The following is a 19,072-nucleotide window of genomic DNA, read 5'->3' on the forward strand; positions in this document are numbered from 1 at the left end:
ACGTCTTTGTCCTTTCAATTGTGAGTGTTGAAAAAATGTCAATGAGAATACCAAGACAGAATGCAGTGACGGATTTTGTTTGTCCTATTGTCTATATGATTTAACATGCAGTATTCCTTTCTCCTTCTGTATCCATCCACAAGAAAATTATACTAAAACCTAAAACATCAATACTGATCTCTAAAAGTCTTCATGTGATTTACAAGAACAATTGTAAACAGAACAATTAGATTACCTAAGCAAAGTTTATCAAAGGGGGGGCAAGTTTTTTACTATGTTCTGTACTTCATTTGTCTGTTAATCCAACAAGCTTTCATACTGTAGATATACTAGTCCAATGTAAATTTTTGTGTCATTGTTATCTAAATCCTTTTAATCTTTTCTGTTGTATTTCATTAGTTAACTACAGTCGCGAGGGGCTCCATGGGACCTGCAAGGAGACGTTTTGTGGAAGAGGGCGCCAGTGTGTGGTTGTCGAAGAGACGGGGAAGGCGGAGTGTGTGTGTCTAGAAAAGTGTCACCCCACTTTTGTGCCCGTCTGTGGATCAGATGGAAGATTCTATGAAAATCATTGTGAGGTTTACCGCACCTCTTGTCTTCAGAAGAAAAAGATCTTCGTTGTACACAGCAAGGACTGTTTCTTCAAAGGTAAGAAAGAACCATTGCATGTAAATACATTCATATATCATGTATCTGCATTACTACTGTTCTACTGTTTAACTGTTTCTACTGCAAACTGTTAAAAAAAAGAGAAGAGGAAGTGACATGCAGGAAGTAACATAGCACTTCGTATTAGATGATGTTTTCCACACAGTTCACAGTTTCACCTTGTGGATCCTTTCATGTGCAGCAAAATCTTCTCGACCTTACCTTTGCACGTTCTTAGTTAAACAGTGTCTGAGACACTGTTCTCCTGGAAGTCATCTCAAATGTGTAGTCCCTAAAGCACAGCTCTTTAAGTAAACGCCATCGGAAAGCATGTCAAGGAATGGAAGTCAGGAGAGATGAACCAGCACTAAAAACCTGTCTGTAAATCTTCAAAGAAATTCATCAGCAGTCAATTTATTTTACTTACTGTAAAATCAAATTTCTATTGCCTTTACCATATACAGTATCTGAATCTTAGTGCCTAGAAGTGACTTTCAAATATCTAGTCTGTTGTGATATATGGAGAAAGAAAAACTTTTTCCAACTAGTAATCAAATATATTGTAACGCAACGGGGGCTCATGCGGGCGCCCTTGCCGCATCAGGTCAGCCCCACACTGTCCGGGGCTCGAACCCGGGACTTCCGCGTCTCTCTGCAGCGACCTAGCCCCGTGAGCTAAAGAGAGATCTCTCTACAGCCCAGTAGCTGTAGTCCTGCTATCACAGGGAAGGGCGGTGACATCACCTGCTCTGGTATGCCGGCTCTTACACAGTGCCTGTCGGCCGTAAGCGTTACACTCTCCCTCGCTTAAATCGCCGTCCCCGGCGAAGGGCTATCCCATCCCACTCTGACACCAATGTAACGCAACGGGGGCTCATGCGGGCGCCCTTGCCGTATCAGGTCAGCCCCACACTGTCCGGGGCTCGAACCCGGGACTTCCGCGTCTCTCTGCAGCGACCTAGCCCCGTGAGCTAAAGAGAGATCTCTCTACAGCCCAGTAGCTGTAGTCCTGCTATCACAGGGAAGGGCGGTGACGTCACCTGCTCTGGTATGCCGGCTCTTACACAGTGCCTGTCGGCCGTAAGCGTTACAATATAGTATGCTGTTGAGAATAAATATATATATATATTTATTCTAGACTGTCTTGCTTTGTCCTTGACAAATTAACACTGTTTTGTGTTTGAATTTGTGGAAGTTATTAATCATAATATGGACACAAAATGTATCAGAAATGAAACTGAATTTGCATGAGCAATTAATATGAATTTCTTACTGAATGAAAAATGTAAATAAAGACAACAGAATTGATTTAATTTGAATGAAGAAATGATATCCTAGATTATATGTTATTGAACTACTGTACTGTATGTTGCTGCAGTGTTTAACATTATAGGCAAGTCTCTAAAATCAGTATGCATGCTTCATTTATTTGATAGAACAAATGCATATAAGGATGTGTTTATAACAACAACCTCTATATGGTGTAATGTAAAAATATTTCAGTTTCATTTTAATTGAGCATTTGAAGGAAAAAAAGTGGTCATTCAACATTGTAATATGATAATATTGTTCTGAATTCATAAAACCAGTTTTTATCTATACTGTAGGTTTACTATGTACCCAAAAGGCTTTTAAAATTTTTGTTGCACCGAACAATAAAAGATGTCTCCATTAATTAATATACATATTTTTAATTATATTGATGAGTTCTATAATCTGGTTCAAGTTCAAAGTATAAAACAAAAAATGTTTTCCCATGTAAGGTTATTTATAGACTTGTGCCGTAAACAGGATAGCCTTTTCGCTGAACCTATTGATGAGACTTAAGAGTTACTCATGGCACTGAATATCGGATTATCACTGATGTTTTTTAATATGATAGGGTAAATAACTGAAGTCATGAACTATTCAGAACAATTAACATAGCAGTCCTCCAGATGTGCCTTGGGTTTCAGATTCAAATAACTTTTTTTCCTTTTTGGAAACATTTATTGGAACGAAACCATTTTTAAGACTAGTAATGGACAAAAATGCTGGATACTGTAGTTGTGCAACTAGCTGTTTGTTTGGGCAGTGTTTTCACTTTCTAAACATTGCATAATTATTGTCCATATTTGATTTTTTATATATTCTTATATATAATACTTTATTTGTGCAATTGCTTTATACCAAGGAGAGTGCATTCCATTACATTTTTCTTCTCTCTCTTCTGCAACAGTTAATTTTGAATGTCAATTTAAAAAGGTAACAGGCTCTGAAATGCCATATTCCAGTGAGAGTGTGAACTGTGTTTGATGGGAAACCTTGTGTAATCGTCAATATTTAATAGAACACTACCAAACACACTAGTCAAACTGAAAACTGAAGCACAATAATGTACTGTAGGATATCAAAATTATGTTCAAGTTTATTTAATAATAATTACACTTGGGTGACAAAAATGTGTACTGTCTTCAAATTCTAATTTATATAGTTTACAAAAAATGTGCATAATACAAATCATACCCTAGTAGAATAAGGCATAAGCCCAGAATAAGGCTTGACAGTGAATACTAAAATAAATGTAATAATGATTATTAATTTTGGTACAGTACTGTACATGCTTAAACTTCCTTTAAATTGTGTACACACTTTTAGCTGTTTTTAGCACCTACTAAATTAGGTGCTGTTAACTCAAAAAAAACTGAATCAGTCTTTTGCATCAATGCTACATTATGTGGTCAAAATTTTGTAGTTTGTCACCTATAATTGGAGGAGCATAGTGATTTATAGGTCTTGCTAGCACGTCTTATTTTGTACCTATGAAATAATGGGTGCAATTTCACAGGCAGGCAAACTGTGAGCAAATTGCCCATTTAGTTAATTTGTTATGAGGTGGGCAGTTTGCCCACAGAGAAAATAATTACCTTCATTAGTCATGCACATTTTTTCAATTGTCCTTCTAGGCTCTGTTGAACAGAAACTGGAATTATCTGAGTGATTCCAACACCTATGCAAAACAAATCTCAAAGGAATGAAACATTTAAAACATATTAGGAAGAATTAGAAATAATGAAACTACTAATATTTAGAATGGTTTTGATATTCTAAGTTTTCACCAATACCTAGAAGTTGACACTTAAAAAAATCTTTAATGTTGTTTTTTTTTACAAGATATTTACACACAAGGAATAAGTAGAACCCATTTCCTGAAGAGACTATTTATTTTCTTTGCTGTTTTTTGTTTACCTTTGAGGTTTTAAAGAAATGTTGTACCTGAGTAGTGTTGTAAAACTAACAGTTGAAGGTTAGAATGTGCAATACCGGATTTGCACGCAGGAATTAAAATTCTGAATCAATAAGATTGCATGGCAGTGGGAATAGTTAAAGCCAATTGATTTTTACTCTTATCCCTTTGTGGTTTTCTTAAAGAGACTTTTTTTGCAGGCATCTTTTTTTATCACCGATTTTATCACCGATTGCAGGAGATTATAGTCTGCTGTCTACTCAATAGTATTGATGTTACTAAATTTGTATTGGATACAGATTGCACCATAAGAAGAAGTGACACTTGTCAAACATCCACGTTGATGGCATTGTTGCAATGAGCTATATTTTGCATTGACTTACAGACGTTCAGTGACATATGAAGTAATAGTGAGGAAGTGAATAACTATATCTGCTTTACCCTAATCTGTGGTTGTCCAGTGATAAATACAATGAGCATCAAAAGAAGCTTGTCACTGTATGCACGTATGAAAATAAAGATTTTTAAAGGCTGACTAAAACAGAAAGGAACCAATATGGCCTGCTTATCAAGCGAACACTGTCTGTCGATGATGCCACATTGGTCAAGTACCGTTTCTCACTTTAATCACTTCCTGTGAACAGTAACTCGCAACCCACTGAAGCAGGTGTGAGCCTGGTCAGTACCTGGATGGGAGACCTCCTGGGAAAAACTAACGTTGGTGCTGGAAGTGGGGCCATTAGGGGGCGCTCACCCTGTGATCTGTGTGGGTCCTAATGCCCAGAGTCACCATACTGTAAAAAAGGTGCCGTTCTTTAGATGAGACTTAAAACTGAGGTCCTGACTCTCTGTGGTCATTAAAAATCCCTTGGGCATTTCTTGAAAAGAGAGAAGTGTTACCCTGACAATCCTGGCCAAATTTCCCGTTGACCTTTACCAATCATGGCCTCCTAATAATCCCCATCTATGAACTGGCTTCATCACTTTGTTCTCCTCCCCACTGTGACCTGATGTGTGGGGAGCATACTGGTGCACAATGGCTGCCGTCACATCATTCAGGTGGATGATGCACATTGGTGGTGGTGGAGGGGAGGGGACCAGAAAAGTACTATGTACAGTAAGGGTAAGAAATTATTATTAGAACATTCCAGCAGCTGCTGAAACAATAAGGGTTTTCTGGCAAGATAAGAATGACATTTTTGCATAAATGGGGACAACATAGGACCTAGAACTCAGAAATGACTGAACAGGCATGTGCTTGTCCAGGCTGTATAAGAATGCGACAGATTTCCAAAGGACAGCATCTGCAACCAGGTGTGAAGCATTCTTCTCAGAATGCAGTTTATATTACTTCAAACAGAAGCCACACACACTAGTAGTGTACTTCACAGCAGATCCCCTGTTGATCGATCCTATTGATTGGATGTGTTAGTCAGTGAAATGTTAAACAATAATAAATTTACTTATGTCATATCTCTTTAATATGTCAGTCCACCTGCTACAAAACGATTTTTCTTTTAATAGCTTCATGAATTTGTGGAAGTCGTAAGGGATACATTACCTTTGATCCACAGTGTATAATTATTCTTTTTTTGGTGGGAGAAAAAAAAAGTTTTTTAGCCTTCGCTTTTACAAAGTCATATACTTTAAAGACATAATGTAATACAGCTATTATGCAGACTATAGAGAGACAGTCTTCTAGATAACACTTATTAAAATAATAAATGGTTTAAATCTTCCCTACTAGTTGGCCACAACTACTTGGAAAATGATTAATACACATTTTAATAAGCTGGCTTTAGTTTCCATGTTAAATGATTTATAATTAAAGAATTAAAGAATGACCTTTTCTGCTAGTTCTCTGAATGACCCTTTTTAATTCACACAAGTGCAAAAAAACAAAAACAAAAAAGTATCTTAAATGGCTTTTATCTCAAGCACCCATTAAAAGAGAGAGAGTGAAAACACACAACAAAGTAAGTAGACTTTTGTCAAAAGCCTTGCACAGCAGGGAGTCTGCGAAGAGAGGATTGACCGTCCTCTCTGATTCATCAATCTAAGACATGATGAATTCCATTCAGCAGAGGGGAGCAATGCGCTCAGACACATGAAAGTTTCTGCCTCAATCTCTAAGTCATGTTAAGTACAGAGTTCAGCTGGAGGATTCATCATTACTTCATTTCTATCACTGATCAATTCATCCACCTGTTAGAAAAATAAACTACAGTGAAACTGGTCCATGGTTAATTATTATTTGTTACAATCTTTTTAACCATGATTAAAATTATTATTCAGCCTGTTTTTCTAGATATTAGTGGACATCAATCAATTTAAATTACATTTCCAGTTGTTATATTACTGTACTGTATATTATCAGCTCTGCTTCTTAATGTGGCTTTAGCACCAACATTTCCTTTAATATTTTATAGGCTGGACTACTCATTAAATACCTTGGCCATTTGAAGGTCACTGTAATGATGTCTTTAATAACAGTTCTGAAACATGTAAGCCCTGCTTTGGTCCTTGTCTACTCCTTCAATTCAGAATCTGTGCTCACTACTGAGGAAAACCGCAAAACAGTGCTTCACAACATTTAGTTTTCCTGCTAGTTTATATAATGTACTGTATGTTTCATTTACTTTTTTAATCTGAAGTTTCCATTTGTGAATTATCTTGGGTTTTCTGCTTCAGACCATAGGAGCAAGACTGCATCTTTACAATTATCCAGAAGTTGCTGTCATGCTAAAACAGAATATACCCTAACTAATCCCAGCTCCACCTGGCCAGCCGTGTGGCACTGTTTATAGAATCCTAGTCAACACTGTCTAGGGATGCAGCCCAGGGCTGAGTCATTTTGATTTTCTTATATTCTGGTATTTGCTCTTTTTGCTTGTAGAACAGAGAGCATACAAAATAACAGTGTAACCCCAAGCAACAACAGAATATCTTGCCAAAAGCACACAAATCACATGTTGTAAGAAAAGAATTCAGTATACATAAAATGTCAAAATAAATTTTAATGTTTAGGTTTGACTTTTCCCCACAGTAGCCTTAATTGCATCTTTCATAAAATCGAGTCCAGTACAATAACTGACCACAAAATTAAAGAAAAAGTTAAGTATTATAAGAACCAAAAAAAAGTATATAGTATGAGGGGAATTACCTTTTAATTTTGACATTTTACAATTGGTGTAAGTAAATGCGTATTGTGTAAGGTGTCGACTTTTAACTATGCAAGGGTTTCATGCTTTTTAACCATATTCCTTAAACAGGATTAAGAAGATGCATGGTGATACAGTATATTTTCGTTTCATCAGGGCTTCCAGGGCAGAGTGATTAAGAAATACTTCATTTCAATCATCTGTTAACAACATGGCTGTTATGCAGTGAATTAGATCATTACACTGAAATGTTGATATAATGTATTATCTGTGCTCAGCAAAGAATTTAGCTGTACGAAAAACATTCTTTCAATTGCAATCGTAATGCACATCTTAATTTTGTTTTTCTAGATTAAATTTAGGAAATCTACTGTAGATCTAATTTTCTAGACAAGTGTTCTTTCATTGTTACCCAGGAACTGCAATGCCATTCACATTTTTAAATATATAATTATTAGAGATTTCAGAGCTCTAAAACAATTACCTATTATCTCATCTCCATCCTCATTAAGTTAATTCTTCCCTAAAGATTCAGTATTGTACATGCAGTTCAAAATGGATGCCCTGTCCTAGATATAAATGCCCTCTTTCTCTATGTGTCCCCTCAAACAGATCTTTCTTAAGTAGAAAGCTTTTTTGTGATGCATTACTCCATACATTATTAAAGACTAATCATTCACAGTCTATATCATTGTTGATTAGATTCCCAAACAATTGTTGTTATGAGAATAGAAAAGTGTTGTGTATCAGCCCCCTCGAGAGTGCCACAAAGTAATGTAAAAAAAAAACTAATGTTTGTTATGTAATGTGAAAAAACTTAGGTAGAAAATGCATTGGGGGAAAATGTGGGTCTGAAGATCAGTAACGAGATCAGAGAAGTCAGAGATATGGATATATACTGGCCACTCACACCCACACTGTGCACAAAGGTACACTGTTTTTTAATGATATTTTAGGGACATGAAAATAAAGTGTGTAGCTCTCATTATGGATCACACACGCCTTTCATGTCTATAACCATAGACCCTTTCTGTAGACCAAAGTGAATAATCAGTGTCTTCTGTAAAGGACTTGACCAGGGTGCAATCTAGCTACAGTACATTTCCTCAGAACAGCATCACATTTATCTTGTTGTTCAGTGTCTCAGTCTCTGCTTTAAGCACTTCATTTCTACCACTGGATTCTGTCTCTATTGTATCCATTCCTTAACTATTTCTTAATTCAGATAAACATTGTCTGTTGGTCAGGCATTGAAGATATTTTATCTCTATTTGTCCTCAGTAAAGCTTAAATCAAGGTGCAATTGGCCCTACTTGAATTGTGGTTTGTCTGCTCGCTCTTTATGCACATAATCCAAAATATTTCTGTTTTACTTTGTGTTTTACTTAATTTGTGGGTTTGTTAGTTTTTGGCTGTGGAGAAAATTCTGAATACTTAATTTTTTGATTCTCTGTTTTTTCTTTTTTAGATGGCACTGGCCATTTTAAATCCTGGAACAATTGTATTTAACATTTTAGAATAAACTCCATCTGTTTTATTAAATTATTTCAATGTCCCTTGTTTGCTCTAATGTATTTGATGAATTACTGTTTATTATTTAACAATTATTTAATTTAGAATTTCAGAAAGAAAGATCTCTATATGATTTCTATGGAAACATATAGGCAAGTGAAGTTTTGTCTGTGTAACATTTAGGTTTCCATCCATCCATTTATTTTCTAACAACTTCATCCAATACAAGGTTGTGTGGCCAGCCTACCCTGGGAAGCAATGAGCACAAGGTCTATCGCAGTCCACTGCAGGGCAGACACAAGCTCAGACAAGGGTTAGTTCTCCCAGAAGCCAATTAACCTTCCAGTATGTTTTTGAACGGTGGGAGGAAACCAAACTACGCGTAGGAAATCCATGTAAGCACATAAACTTCAAGCAGATAGCACCCCAGGTCCAGAATTAAACCCAGGTCCCCAGCAGTGCGAGGCAGCAATGCTAAACAGTGCACATAAATTTGGGTGTATAAAGTTAAAATGGGATGTACTGTATCCTGCACTGTAATTTGTTGAAGTCTAAGCACTTTCAAAGATTTTTTAAAACTGCCTTTCATCAAGGCAAAATATACAGTATATATTTTTAAACATCTTAGGGAATAGGAAAATACAGATCTGAGGAACCTGACAGTGATTTTACACTACTTCCTTGACCTGCTTAAATTTGTTTCACAGATAAAATAAAATGAAATATTAGACAGGATGACCATTACCTACAGGCAAGGTGATCCAAAGTTATTAGACACTGTAAGAGTGAAAAGACTACAATGACAGTGAGATGGACACTGAAAGCATTCAGATTAAATAGTATTTTACTGGATCCAAAGACACAAAAACATATTCCTAGCAGGAAAAGCTGAAGATCTGGGGGCCTCCTGAAATGGCTCCACTAGTAAAAGTGCTTGCCGGAGCATACATTGAGCTCTGTGATCAGAGGGATTTAGTCTAGGTCATGATTCTAGGCAACTATGGCCAGGATTAGTAACATAATAATAAGCTACAAAGGCTAGGAAGGATATGTTTCTTAATATAAAGTATTATATATATATAAGTTTTGCTTTAAAAGAATCCTCATTTACTAAAGGTGTCTCATTACTGTAGTTTCTATAGAAAACCAGGATACAAGTCTTTATAAATTTCATATTTACAGTATATATTACAGTATAATATTGATACATGTTTTTAATCATCAATGCTTCTGTCAAGTATATGTAATTTCTGGACATTATTGAATGTTTCTCCTTCCATGTACAATAGAGAAAACTGAGTTTAATTATTTGAAATGCATTCCGTTAACACTATTAGTAAAAAGAACATTTTTTTCTATCAAATGTCATCATGATATCTATTTAGAATAACACAAATTCAAAGGAATGTACTGTACTATAGGCATTACTTTTTGAGCTTTGAACAGTTGTTTGAAGCAAAAAGAAAGAAGTAATCACTTTTCTTTTGAGAGCTCTATCAGAACCAATTTGATGCAGTACTATGAACTGTTAAATGATAGATGATTTGCTGAACAAACAAAAGTGGCATTTATTCTTGATTGAAGAAAGGATGTTGGGAAAATTGCAAATATGTTTTTGTCTGAAGTATAGCATGTTTTAAAGAATTAAATTGCAAATTCAGTCTTGAATATTTTAGTAATTAATTTGGTTAATTTATTTCAGGTTTATACATGTTTAAAAAATATGTATAAATAATATAGAACATTTATAACAATCAAGGTAGAAACAAAATTACAGTGTATGTCTTACAAAATAAATATAGCACAAGTAATTAAGTAGACAAAAAACATGCTCATTTTATGCAATATATTTTATAGAATATATTATGCAATATTTTTAAGATTATAAATATGATTTTTTCATACATTTACTTAGTTTAACAGACTTATAGGGGAAAAGGAGTGTCTGTTATTGCTGATTGTCCATTAAATTATGTTGAATTACAGTTTTCCAGCCTCAATTCACACTATTATATGAGAAAAAATATCTATTCTATTAAATATATGTTCTTTCTGGATCTTTTAACTTATTTTTTAACAATTGCTAAATTGAAAATTGTTCCTGTGCCTTTTAATCATGAATATACAAGCTCTTTATTTCATGAGTGTAAATATATAAATTCATTTACACATATGAAACACAAACAACATCCATCATAAACAATTGACCTACCCTAATAGGGCACCATCGATATTACTGAAATTTAAATTTATATGGTATTTATTTTTACCATGTTTTATTATTTCCCTTTTATTGTGGGGGAAAATCCAGTTTCTGATTTTACAGGCAAAATACAGCTTTAACAGATTTTGTCCGTTAAATCCAGAGTCTGTTAAACCAAGGGTTTACTGTATTACAGTACTGTGATATCCTTAAATTAGTAATTTGTACTATATATTATTTTATATTATCTTTAATTTATTTAAAATGTACATCACATAAAGTCAAATTCTATGAAGATTCTTTCTAAGATGAGCGATTTATGAATATATAGTACTTTGTATGTCTTTGTGCTGAACACTGCTCTTATTGTGAAGCCACAAAGAAAGCAGCACACAGCTTGATGTCAAAAGGCTGGAAGTTCTGCGTTACTGTTCTTGGGCTAGCCAGGGGTCCCCCAGCAGATTCCAGCTTCACCAGTCTCCACAGCATTCAACTTTTATTAATTACACCATCAGTGCAGTCTCCAAGCCACAGCATGCAAGAGGCGGAGTCTGATTTCACACTTGGGATCCTCAGGCTGTGGGACACATACTGTGCTCCAGATGGAGGCTCTACCCAAATCATGTCACTTGAAAACACTTGCTATTTTACAAACATCATTATCACCCATAACAAGATCTTTAGATGTCATCTTTCCAAGAATGCTCTGAAGAAGAAGAATGTTAGACACTAAGAGACCTGTATTCAAAATGTTCTTTAACTTGAAACCCCAGTGATTCCTACAGGAGTGTAGATTTAATTGTATATTGTAGGTAGGGTTTTAGGTTTTCAGGAGCAGCGATCCACCAATGTGACAGTATTTTAAGGGCTGGTTTTGTACAACAATGTTCTTGAGCACATTAACTAGAGACTTTTGCAAGAAAAGCATTATGATAAAGCAACAAGATACTGTATTCAACAAAAGTTTATTAAGCCAAAAGTTTATTTGGTGCTGTTAGGAAGACAATTAAAGACAATATAGCATTTTTAAAGACATAATATAATGGTATTGAGTTCTGCTACTACAGTCTTAAGTTTCATTGGGTTAGTTTTCCTAAATATAGTTGGTGACACATTAGTCACTTTTGGGGAAACAAAACTATTTTAGGATGTCCTGTCAGGAGTACTTAGCTTTATGAGTTCTTCTCCCTTTGGGGTTCACAGTTAAATTTGTTCTAATACTTCCTGACACAGTGCCCTTTGCTCTCATTAAAGAAGCTGCTGTTATATTAGCTTAAAAAATGATTCAGTACAATAATATGCTAGGAAATGTAATTGCAATGCAATTCGTCAGAGGAGAAAATAAAGATAAACTTTGACCAGTAGTGCAGGTTATTGTTTATTGTTTGTATAATTTTCTTTGAAATGTAATTTACTTAATTTTTTTTATTTTGTTTCTTAAGTAAAGATGCAGTAGATTTAATTGAGGTTCTCAATAGGTAGAGCTGGTAAATGTCTTCATGTTGTCTTCCACAGAATATTCCTTCCACTGTATATGGCTCCCTAGTGTGCCTTAGTTTTGCCTTTGGGGGACAGTATACATAAAATGGTGAGATTGTAACTCTCAGTGCCTGATATGTTTAATGTACAGTATGTTAAAGCTTTGAATTCCTTTATCAAAGCTTTCAAATGCATTTGTTCATGATCAATGTGTAGATTCCTCCCATGGAATAAAATCTTCTTCCTCTTTCTTTTTTATTCCTCTCCCTCTTCTTTGTATAAAATTAAGAAAACTAGATTTATATAGATTAAATGCATATAAATAATAGTCTAGCTGTTATGGTAAAATCTGAATTAATGTGCCCTAGAAACACGTGTTCTATTTTAAATCAAACTCAATAATTAGATGAGCAGATAAAAACAAAGATCATTGCTCGCTCATGGAGATGAGTCCTGCAGGTTAAATTTAAACTATGCAGTGTACTGGAGGGGCAGTGTTCTAGTCCCCAACCAGCTGACCGCTATGTTTCCTAAATGTTAAGGAACATACTCAAGAGGCTATGCTGTAGGAGCTGACATTCCAGAGAATCTCCAATGTGAAATTTTTAATTGCCAAAGATGATAAAGAGTGTTCAACAACCTTCACTTTCAATACTGAAGCATTTCTAATTGTGATTAAAAGCCAAAGATGGTCCAATGCGAACCCTTTAACCCACAGAATAAAATGTATTAGAATGTAAGTAATTACTTAAGCAATAACATTATCCGTTCTTCAACCCCACATTTTTTTTGTGTGATGGGTAATATTTTTTGGGATAATTATCTTGGCTATTTAATCTTTGTTTCCATTTTTTAGGTCTAAGTTCATTCAGGAGTAAATTAAAATGTTAATAACTTGCTTTCTTGTTCTACTGACTGGGATGAAAAACAGAGTCTTCTCAGAGTCTTTTTAAATAGAATAAAGTATGTCTGTTGGAAGCGAGAGAACTCAAAGAATACTTAAAGGCAAAAGATTTTAGTCTTTTAATCTTAGGAAGTTATATGCTTAGATAGCCTTTGTTTTATTGTAAAGTGTTCTTAAAAATTGAGTTTTTCTTCTTTTTATAACCTCTAGATTTGGAGTCACTAATTATTGATCAACTTAGCTTGCCAGTATGGCTCCTGTACCAGCATGCTGCAACAGGCACTATGCATGAAACCTCTCACACTCAATGTGCTTGCCGTTGAACTGTGAGCTCCACAGTGCCTTACAGGAGAGTTAGTAATGATTGGAGGGCAGTAATGCATCTCTCACTAATGACACTGCATGTTTGCAAATAACACAGAAGGTCTAATAGACTGCAATTGAATGTTAAACCCAGGTTACCCTGGCATCCTCCATCTTGACCAGTCACAGTGTACTTTTTCTAATCAAGCTAAATGCATGCTGTTGCTGAGTATTGTCAAAGTGTTGCAACTGCGGCATATTTGTAATATTGCATCGGACCGCAATGCTGGCATCTTGTAAAGAACACTAAAAAATGTTTGCCTTTGACTGTTTTGCCTATAATCTATGCCTATAATTAATTTGTGGATAAAGAGAAAAATCATCCTTGTGTGCTAAATTTGACAAGCATTAAACAAAAACTAAGGCAGTCAATCATATGCAGGATAAAACTCAATCGCATTTCTTTCATATTTGCTTGCAGCTCACAAATTGCAGGCAGAACAGTTGGCAAGCAATCACATAGAGACACAAACATCGCAGTCTTGAGATCTCTCGCAAGCTCTCGACACACACATGATAGTCACACTATGTTCATGAAACGGGCTCATGGGGTGCAACGCATAGGTTGAGTCACTCAGAAATTCCAGCAGGCTTAGATTGGATTTTCTTTTTGCTCCTAAAAAGAGAGAGAAAATTCATGCTGCAATAAAATGCGTTCTCTGTCAGTCTTAAACTTGGTTAAAAATAATTTCTCACCTACCTCATCTATAGTACATGGCTTTGATATAGCCATACAGTATTCCATTCCTTGCTGAAGCATTATTTTTAATCAAGTTTTTACTTTCAAATAGCAAAACAGAAAAAATGCAGTTTTAGGAGTTTTGGAAAAGTTGCACAGTTTTTACACCTGTAGCCTTGATATATATATTTTTGGGGGGGGGCTATAATTGTATGCATGTGAACCAAATGTCATGCAAAACTGCTTTAGCTGGTGGAAAGGAGATACTGTACAATTCACATTTGATCTATTCCTCAACCATATGCAGGTAGAACAGAGGTTTTTTATGTTTTCATTTGAAAAAAAGCAGAGGTGGATGAGTGGTTTCCAAAGCAAGCACATTCAAGCTAATCTTAAAATACCAGTCAGTGCCCAATGCCAGTGAGTATCTAGCCCTGGTGCCTGCATGTTTGTTAAAGCCCCAGAACCTGAGCTGGCAGTAGTTGTTATAGTGGTCCAATTAAGCCAATTCTAATCTGATTTATTGTGTTTTGTTACAACCAATTTCTAGGAGGAGGTCAAAAAATCTTTCCACTCAGCCTCTCCTAAGCATAAATATCTCAGCTGACAAGCACCCCTTTTGTGTTTCCTTCTCATACTTGGCATTTGCTCTTTCCTGACACAGACGTTACCTTCCGTTCTTCATCTCTGTCACTTCGTCCCTTGCCAGTCCTGCACGTTCCTCAGACGTTGGTGCAATCTCTTGCTTTCCACCTCACTCTTCAGCTTCTTCTTCTACTACTCCTACTATGCAACACAAATAGAATTATCATTTTTTTAACTACATACAGTATTTTGAATTATTAGTAATCGCATATAAATAGTAATAAGAAAACATCATTAATTATTAATACATTATTTAAGATTTTACTTAGAAAATACATTGTACGTAGTAGCTTCATAAACATATCTTATATTAAAGCAAAGAAACACGTGTGCTCTAGTAGTAAGGGGAATCAAGGAAGGAAAAGCACACGTTTTTCTCATAAAAGTGTTTTTTTACTATCTATAGGTTTATAAGTCATGCATTTGTATTGAGGATGTACTGTAACTGATATTAAATTGAGAACATTTTTTAAATTCAAATTAATTAGATCAATACAATGCATTGCATGGAATTGGCCAGGTTTTAAAAAAACAGAAGAATGGAGCAAGGGCAATCAGGAAGAAAAGGGTACTACAGTTTCTAACTGATGGAGATGCACTTCCCACAGTCACCGAACAGCAGGGAGCACAAGCAGGAAAAATGGACAGGGAAACTAGCCCTTAGTTCCTGGGTTCAATTTCATCTGATAAAACAGAAGCTCGTTTCCCTGTCAGCAAAAAAACAACGAGAAAATGCTTTGGACTGTCAAAAAAGATTTAAAGGATAAGGAATCTGAACGTTAAAAAAGTGATTTTAAATAAATTGACAACATTGTTTTTTATCAGCCATGTACTGTACCTACGATGCATGGGGAAATAACATACTGTTAACATTTGACTTTAATACAAAAAAACTGATATGGCTTTGGAGCAGTTTACTACCATTTGTTCCATCAAATAAGATAAAATAATATATCTGCATCCTTTTTTTTCTTGTCTGTCAACGTATTTGCACTTTGAATTAAGGGCAATCACCTTTTCAAGGAATGCACATTGCCTCATCAGGTGATTGCTGCTGGATTTGGTGGTAAATTCATTATTTTAATATGTTTAGTGGGTGTCTGCCCTTAGAATTTGCCTCTTTTTTTGGGCAGAAACTAAAATGAATGACAAAATGGAATGCCCATAGATTACAATGGAAATTGAGTGACAATAGACTGAACTGGTACAGAAAGAAAAACAGCTCAAAGATTATAATCCCTGACTTCAATCAATAAATGCCAGCAGCCATATCACCCTGCAACTCACAACTGGCAACCCACTGAAACTAAGCAGGTGTGAGCCTGGTCAGTACCTGGATGGGAGACCTCCTGGGAAAAACTAAGGTTGCTGCTGGAAGAGGTGTTAGTGGGGCCAGCAGGGGGGTGCTTACCCTGCGGTCCATGTGGGTCCTAATGTCCCAGTATAGTGACATGGACATTATACTGTAAACAGGTGCCATCCTTCGGATGAGATATAAACCCAAGGTCCTGACTCTCTGTGGCCATTAAAAATCCCAGGGCATTTCTTGAAAAGAGTAGGGGTGTAACCCCGGCGTCCTGGCCAAATTTCCCATTGGCCCTTACCAATCATGGCCTCCTAATAATCCCCATCTATGAATTGGCTTCATTACTCTGCTCTCCTCCCCACTAATAGCTGATGTGTGGTGAGCGTTCTGGTGCACTATGGCTGCCGTCGCATCATCCAGGTCGATGCTGCACATTGGTGGTGGTGGAGGGGAGTCCCCATTACCTTTAAAGTGCTTTTAGTGGAGGGTCCCGAAAAGCGCTATATAAGCAATTATTATTATAAATCCAAAAATACTGTTTCAGGTAAATTTCCAAATGTACAAAAAATTGAAGTTGAATGGGAAGGAGTGACATTTCTTTTCTGTGGAATAACATGCCAGTAAAACCCAAATATAGGGAAATAAAAAGTCGATGGTTCAGTGGTAGAATTCTCGACTGCCTGAGTTTGATTCACGGCTAGCTGGAATAATAGCTGGAAAGATTGTCTATAATAATAATAATAATAATAATAAAAATAATGTAACGCCCTCGCCTGGTGGTGAGGAGGAAACGCCCCTAGGCGCTCATAGTACCGCTGGGCGTGCTGGGAGTTGTAGCTGGGGAGAGTCTGAGGGTCAGCACGATGACCAGCGGCTGACCCTACCTGTGTAAATAATGTCATAGTAGTTCTAGTGTCCTGTGTAGTCTTATAAGTGTATAGCATGTTGTTAAGTAATTACCACCCTAAAGATGTGTACGTGTTCCGTCAGTCTCCTCATGTGCGTGTATATCCTGTGTTTGGTTTTGTGGTTGTTAATGAATAAAGCTATCGCTTGGTTTGTTAATTGCGTCTCCACTGGTCCTTTGTTCTGAGAAGAACCTCTAAACGTTACAATAATAATAAGTATCACAATATGTTAATATTAATTATTATTAACACTAATATTGAATGAGTATTAATAATATATGTAGTAGTAGCTACATTATAAATAAATAGAATCACTATTTCGATCAAAATTGTGATTGGTTTGCATAATTGAATACAATTTACCAGAATTGAATTTAATTTAACACAGTCTGTTTCATAGTCATTAGTAACAAAACACACATGATGTGAGGCTGAAAAGCCTGTTTGTGTTGTTGTGGTGAAAAGCAGAGCTCACAAACATTTTTGCAGACAAACCTCTCTAGTTTAAGTACATGTTCGTGAAAGCAGTCTTAAAAACACTTCCCCACAACCATATTTATTCCCCCTTGGGACTTGGGAATAAAATGCCATTAATTAGACTGTCGTCACATTTTTGTTAATTGTTACACAAGAAGTGTACTAGGGCTAGCAAACGTGAGAATTTTACCATAAGGGGAGTAATGAAAACCAGTTTTACCAGTCCCTGGACCACAAGACCAACACTCTCCAGGATGGTCGGAGAGAGTTAAGTAATTTAAAGGTGCCCTTAAACAGAAATCAATTAAGTGCAGAGAAGGGCAGATATACTGTATATTAGGTACAATGTAACTGACAGTACAGTATGTAACAAAGCCATTATAATCACTGCTCAAAACTTTTTTTAATCTGGTATCTTGTTTATTTTTTATTTGTTTCTTTGCTTTTAAATACAATATGCTTTAAAGCTACTGTGTACTCCATGATATATTTTAAAAATATAATTATCATCTGCATTACCTTACGGATTCACTGTGTGGCAAATTGCAATTTTAAGATCTTTAGTTGTTTTGATTAGTTTATAATCACTCCATGAAATTCATTGTTTTCTGAGCATTTCTGTGAAACCAGGAACATTATAAAAAACAAGGTCCAATCCAGGCTCCCCTTTTCAGAAAAAAAAGTATGCAGCCATGTTACATGTTTAAACATTAGCTGAGTTGTGAATTTTCTATGATTATACTGTATAACATACAAAATCTGTTATATTTTCAAGAAATATTGTTATTAGACTAAGAAAAAAACAGATGTAATTCACTTATACATGTGTATCCTATCAATCTTCTTTGGGCAGTGAAGGGTTACATTCTATAAGCCAGAACAGACAGTATTAACATTCTGTTAATGCAAGTTTTGATGCACATTCTAGATGACAGCATGCTCTTGGGCTGTGAGAGGGAACTGGAGCACCCAGAGAGAACCAATGTGAACATGGGGAGACTTTTGAAGGGAGCAAACTCCTTGCAGGGAGCACCCAAGAATTGAATCTAGTGGCCCAACATTGCGAGGCAGCTATGCTAACCACAGTGGTTCCAATTTTATCCAATTATTACCACCCTTAAATAAGATATACTTTATTGTATGAAAAATAAGAAAACAATAGCTCTGGACGCTGTAAGAAGATAATATTAATTATAACAGAATCCACTTACAAATCATGTTTGAAATCAGTTCGATTTCATTGCATCCAAATGTTTCCTCAATAGCTCTTCAAAAATCCACTTTAAAAGGTAATAGTTTTGAAATAGTAGACAAAATAGTACATACAGTAAAGGTTTCCAACATTTTGGATTTAGAAGTCGTGATTTAATAGGATTAGCATCTAATTACTGAAGAAGGTTTTTTTTGTGAATCTTACACATTTTTAAGGGTTTTCACAAGACAGAACTTACCTGAATAAATGCATTGATTATAGAAAACTTCCCTTTTACTGCCTCTTCAAATAGCTGCATGCACATTAATCCCCATAAACAAGAAGAAAAGTAGGGTGACCAATAAGTTA

The 19,072-nt window shown here is 35.7% G+C and overlaps 1 protein-coding gene across 1 annotated transcript in view; it reads left to right on the forward strand.

The window, feature by feature from the left end:
• fstl4 (follistatin-like 4) overlaps positions 1–19,072 on the forward strand; it is a 201,770-nt gene that overhangs the window by 80,423 nt on the left and 102,275 nt on the right. Inside the window, exon 2 of the mRNA XM_088933418.1 lies at positions 400–648. Within this exon, the coding sequence (XP_088789544.1) occupies positions 400–648 (249 nt within the window). The remainder of the gene's footprint in view (positions 1–399; positions 649–19,072) is intronic.

Source organism: Atractosteus spatula, chromosome 14 (genome assembly GCF_055471065.1).
Source record: "Atractosteus spatula isolate fAtrSpa1 chromosome 14, fAtrSpa1.hap1, whole genome shotgun sequence".
NCBI lineage: Eukaryota > Metazoa > Chordata > Actinopteri > Semionotiformes > Lepisosteidae > Atractosteus > Atractosteus spatula.